The sequence below is a fragment of the Prosopis cineraria genome, unplaced genomic scaffold (assembly GCF_029017545.1).
Source record: "Prosopis cineraria cultivar Desert tree isolate PC_DT_omini unplaced genomic scaffold, ASM2901754v1 PC6, whole genome shotgun sequence".
Lineage (NCBI taxonomy): Eukaryota > Viridiplantae > Streptophyta > Magnoliopsida > Fabales > Fabaceae > Prosopis > Prosopis cineraria.
Window position 1 is genome coordinate 29824992 of NW_026555337.1, and position 5528 is coordinate 29830519.

General features: G+C 31.8%; 1 protein-coding gene across 1 annotated transcript; it reads right to left on the reverse strand.

Annotated features, from left to right (window-relative positions):
* Positions 1–3450: 3450 nt before the first annotated feature.
* On the reverse strand, positions 3451–4817 carry LOC129314577 (cytosolic sulfotransferase 15-like). The gene has a single exon (XM_054958058.1). The coding sequence runs from the start codon at positions 4806–4808 to the stop codon at positions 3777–3779; it is 1032 nt and encodes a 343-aa protein (XP_054814033.1). The 5' UTR covers positions 4809–4817; the 3' UTR covers positions 3451–3776.
* Positions 4818–5528: the final 711 nt, after the last annotated feature.

The following is a 5528-nucleotide window of genomic DNA, read 5'->3' on the forward strand; positions in this document are numbered from 1 at the left end:
ATTGACGTATGATTTTAAGATTGCCAACACTTATTTCAAGAAGAGAGATGAGCATCTCATCACTTACAAAAGTGGAGCCTCAAGGTCACAGATTGATTTTCTTTTGGTTAGGAACACAGATAGAAGACTTTGTAAAAATTGTAAGGTGATCCCCAGAGATACTGTAATGACACAACATAGGGTCCTAGTCCTTGATGTGTGTATTATGAGTAAAATCCAAAAACATCGACAAGTAGTAACACCAAGGATTAGGTGGTGGCAATTAAAAGGTGAGAAGCAAGATATTTTCAAGCGAAATCTTTTGGATAAAGGAATTTGGGAATCTTAAGGAAGTGCTAACATCATATGGGAGGATATGGCTAAAAAGATACGGGAGGTTGCAAAAGTAGTTTTGGGAGAATCGAAAGATTCTAGTCCGAGAGATAAGGAGTCTTGGTGGTAGAATAATAGTGTACAGGACAAAATCAAGTATAAGAAGAACTGTTTTAAAGCCATACATTTGTGTAACAATGAGGAAAATTGGGAGAGGTACCGTATGGCTAAGAAAGAAACTAAGAGAGCTGTGGGTGAAGCTTGTTCTAAAGCTTTTGAAGAATTTTATAAGAACCTTGAGACGAAGGAAGGAGAGCAAAATATTTATAAGATTGCCAAGAGTAGGGAAAGAAAATCAAGAGATCTAGAACAGGTAAGGTATATTAAGGATGAAGAGGGAAGAATTTTAGTTACAGATGATGAAATTAAAAATAGATGGGAGACTTACTTTTCTAAACTTTTCAATGATTGAGAGGATTCATCTAGTAACTTGTAGGATTTAGTAACTGGTGAAGGAGAACAAAATTTGTCATTCTATCGAATAATACGTGATAAGGAGGTAAAGGAAGCTCTTAAGAAAATGGCAAATGGTAGAGCCAACGGATCTGATTGTATATCTATCGAAGCGTGGAAATGTTTAGGTGAAGAAGGGGTGAGATGGTTAACTAAGTTATTTAATGTGATTTTATGGTCCAAGAAAATGCCTGATGAGTGGAGGAGAAGTACATTAATTCCTATTTATAAAAATAAAGGAGATATTCAGAATTGTACTAACTATAGAGGGATTAAACTCATGAGCCACACAATAAAATTGTGGGAGAAAGTAATTAAGCACAGGTTGAGATTGGAGACAAGTATTTTCGAGAATCAATTTGGTTTTATGCCAGGTAGATCAACTACAGAGGCGATTTATCTACTAAGGGGATTAATGGAAAAGTATCGTTGTAAAGATAAAGATCTACACATGGTTTTTATTGATTTGGAAAAAGCTCATGACTGTATACCAAGAGAAGTGCTTTGGAAAGCGTTGGAAAAAAAGGAAGTACGGATTGCTTATATTAAAGCCATACAAGATATGTATGAGGGGTAAAAACTAGTATAAGAACGCCTAGTGGTCAAAGAAAGGATTTTTCTATAAAGATTGGACTACATCAGGGATCATCTCTGAGTCCTTATTTGTTCAACTTAATTTTAAATGTTTTGATGGAACATATTCAAGAGAAATCCCAAAATGTATGCTCTTCGCGGATGATATAGTTCTTATAGTAGAGACAAGAGAAGAGGTTAATTGCAAACTTGAGTTATGGAGGAGGACATTGGAGTCGAAAGGTTTTCGTCTGAGTAGAAGTAAGATAGAATATTTATATTGTTAATTTGGTAAAAGACTATTCGACAATAATTTGGAAGTGAAATTGGGAGATCAAATTATACCTCAAGTGGAAAAGTTTAGATATTTGGGAGCCATTATTCAAAATGATGGCGAAATTAGTGGAGATATTTCACATAGAATTCAAGCTGTGTGGTTTAATTGGAGAAAAGCTAAAGGAGTTATTTGTGACCGTAAGGTGCCTAATAAACTTAAAGGAAAGTTTTATCGCACTGCTATCAAACCGGCAATGTTATATAGTAGTGAATGCTGGGCTCTAATAGGACAGCAAGAGCATAAAGTTGGAGTAGCAGAGATGAGAATGTTATGATGGATGTGCGGACATACATGTAAAGATAAAATTCGAAATGAGCACATACGCGAAAAAGTGAGGGTGGCACCTATTGAGAAAAAAATGGTAGAAAATCGGTTAAGATGGTTTGGGCATGTACAAAGAAGACCAAGGGAGGCACCGGTGAGAAGAGTGGAACATATAACTTTGAGTTCAATTAAGAGAGGTAGAGGAAGGCCTAAGAGAACACTTTTGGAAGTTGTTGAATGCGATCTCTTAATTAATAATATTCCTAAAAGCTTGATAAACGATAAAGCACAATGGCATCTTGCAATCCATGTAGCCGACCCCACCTAGTGGGATAAAGGCTTGTTGTTGTTGTTGTTGTTGTTGTTGTTGTTGTTGTTGTTGTTGTGTCTCCATGTGCCAACGGTCCAATGTTTATAATTATAATTGGCTAGATTTCAGCATGTTTATTTTATTATGACCTTTTATTGAGCTTTAGGGCCAGCCCTTTATTCAGATTAAGCCTGACTCTTTAGTTACTTAGTTCAACTAGTCTTGTAACTTATTTGAACGACGTTTTATATTTTAGCCCAAGCACCCTGCATCACTTTATTCCCAAACAAACCTCCACTCCTTATACTTCATTGCATATGAAACACGCACACATTAAGTTATATGATTTTCTTCGGGTGCATTATAATACATACATATATATATATATATCTTAATTTTTTAAAATATTTTCTTAATTATGATTAACTTTTCATTAATAAAAAATGATACGATAGTGTTATTTATATATACATATTTTTTGGATATATGTTAGTTGTTATATATTCCTTTTTTCCTTTCAAGCAAATCATTTCAAAAACATATTAATTATTATAAAAATTGAGCATTTGCAATAATATAGAATTTTTTATTTGACTTGCTTAAAATATTAATTAAGATTTTTCTTCGTGCGCCAAATATTTTTAAATTTATATCTTATGTATATTGATTTAATTTCTTTATAAAATTTGAATATTTATCATATCCCCTCCAAATCATCAATATCTAGTTGTGCATAATTTTACATGATTTATTATTGAAAAAATGTAGGCATTAATTAAATTTATATATTTCATGTATTTTTTCAAATCAAATAAGAAAAAAGGATTTTAAATTAAAAAACAGAAAAAAATATTCATGATAAGAAAGAATTATAGATTAATGGATAAGATGAAAATAAAATTATTTTATTCAAAATTCATTGTATGTATAAGCATAAATATTTGATTTTATTATTATTATTTTATTTTTTAAAAGTTATAAAAATTAAATTAATAATATATATTGATTTCAAAAAGAAAACTTGGCCCCCCTTGAGTTCAACGGATGGTTCCGCCCCTGGTTAGATCAATAGAATTGGATTTGAATATAGATAGTTTTAAATTTAAAAACAATGAAAAAGGGGAGATAGAAAACAAAAACAGAAAGAGAACAAGAGATTAGAATACCTAAATATCTAGGGTGCATGAAGAATTTGAAATTACAAAAAAAAATTATAACGTAAAATATGGATTTTTAGGGATACAAATAGTGAATTTGGCTTAAATTCTCTAATCCAAATCCAAATTCTTTGCATCCAAATATGGTATAAGAGTATTTGTGTTTTCTTCACTTGGTTGAGTGAATACATTCCTATGCATCAATATCAACACAAGAAATCTACACAGATAATTAATATCATAACAGAAAACATGATGCATATTGTTTTTTTTTTGGCATAAATTATTGCTAGAAAGTTAAAGAGATTTATTAAAAGGACAAACCAGAACCACCCAATTTCTCTTCTACCATTTTGGATAATTTCTCTACCATCCAAGGGGAAAAATGATTGACCCAATCTCTTACTTCACCTTTTCTAAAGAAGTATTTGTACTCGTACTTTTGCAAAAACTTTCCAGTCTTATTTGCTTCCAATCCCTTCATCTTCTCAAAGCTACACAGCTCAACTATGTTGTCAATAACACCATCACTTTCCTCCTCTGAGTTGAATGGACAGTCTAAGAACTCAGCCATTCTCTTCAAGTTGAATTTGACATCTCTTTTCAAATCTTCGTACTTTAAAAATAGAATCTTGTTCGGAGACTGTTGGCTTTCTCTCCAATAACCCAACATATTAGTCCAAAATGGGCCAGTGTCATTGATCCCGTTTGAGTAACGCTCAAATGCTTCCTCACGTGATAATTTGGGTAAGCATGGTGGTGTGACTTTGTTGATAAAAAGCCAAAATGACACGAAATTATCAAATGGGTTACGACATAAATAGATTATCTTGCATTTCGATTTGGTAATTGACTCGGGCAGCAAATGAAATGGAATATGGGTACCAAAAAGTCTTGGTTTAGGCAAATTGGAGAGATTAGGAACTTGGTTATTTGCATAGTGATTGAACTCAAAGAAAGGAACAAGATCATGTGCATTGGAAACAAGTAAAGGATGGTTATTTTCTGAAGGAGAGAAAACCTTACGATTTACAATGGCAAACGTGAGGGCTTTCAACCAAGTAGTGCCAGATTTTGGTAAGGTAGCGATAACAGTATCATCATCCATGGCTTGAAAGTGCTTTTGGAATGAGCACATGGCTTGGATTCGATGCGCAGGAATCCAAATATCTTTGTTCAAATAGAGGTATGGAAAATCCCAACCCTTCTCTCTAGGAAGAGAAAGAAGTAGTTCCTTACATTCTGGACTAAGTTTTTCATAGTCTTCATCATCATAAGCCTCATTTTCAAACTCAACATTTGCTTGGTTTTTGGTGAATGGAGAGGTGGTAGTTTCAGCCATTGTTGGAGGTGGTTGTTCACTTGCAATCAGAGGCTTAATATTTCTCCAATATTTATAACCAGTCACGTCACAATATTTGAAATAATAATATTCAAAGTCACAATATGTTGATGGTTACATAATGCACTTTCTCATACTCTCTGAATCTTATCCTTCCTACCAACATTTTTTGCGGTTCTCTTCATTTCTGTTAATAACTCATCTAAAATTGATAGTAATTTTGCATTTTATTACATTTGATCCTCTAACAATGAGACATGTTTCATTTTAGTTCCTTAAATTTATTAAGTTTCTTGTTAATATCTACCCATGTTCTTTCAAGGAGCAGGGCACCTTGAAATTTTGTTAAAATAAAATTAAATAAATATTATTAAGATATTTAATATTTTAATATTTAATAATTTAAAAATTATTATTTATAAATATTTATGCAAAATTATAAATTAGTTTTTAAATATTAACAACTTAAACTAGCTTTTCAAAAGAAATTAGTAGATGACTTGTAAATTGTGTGTGAGGATTTGTAAAATAATAATAATAATATTTACAAATAAATTACATAAAATGACCTCATAATTAGGTCTCTTAAATTTGTTAGGTCCTTCCCTATAATTTTTTTCATTCAACCAATGGTCAAATTAATAAATATTTAGAACTAAAGTGTCAATTGCTCAACCTTTCAACTTGGCTAAAAATATATTATTTATAATATATCTACAG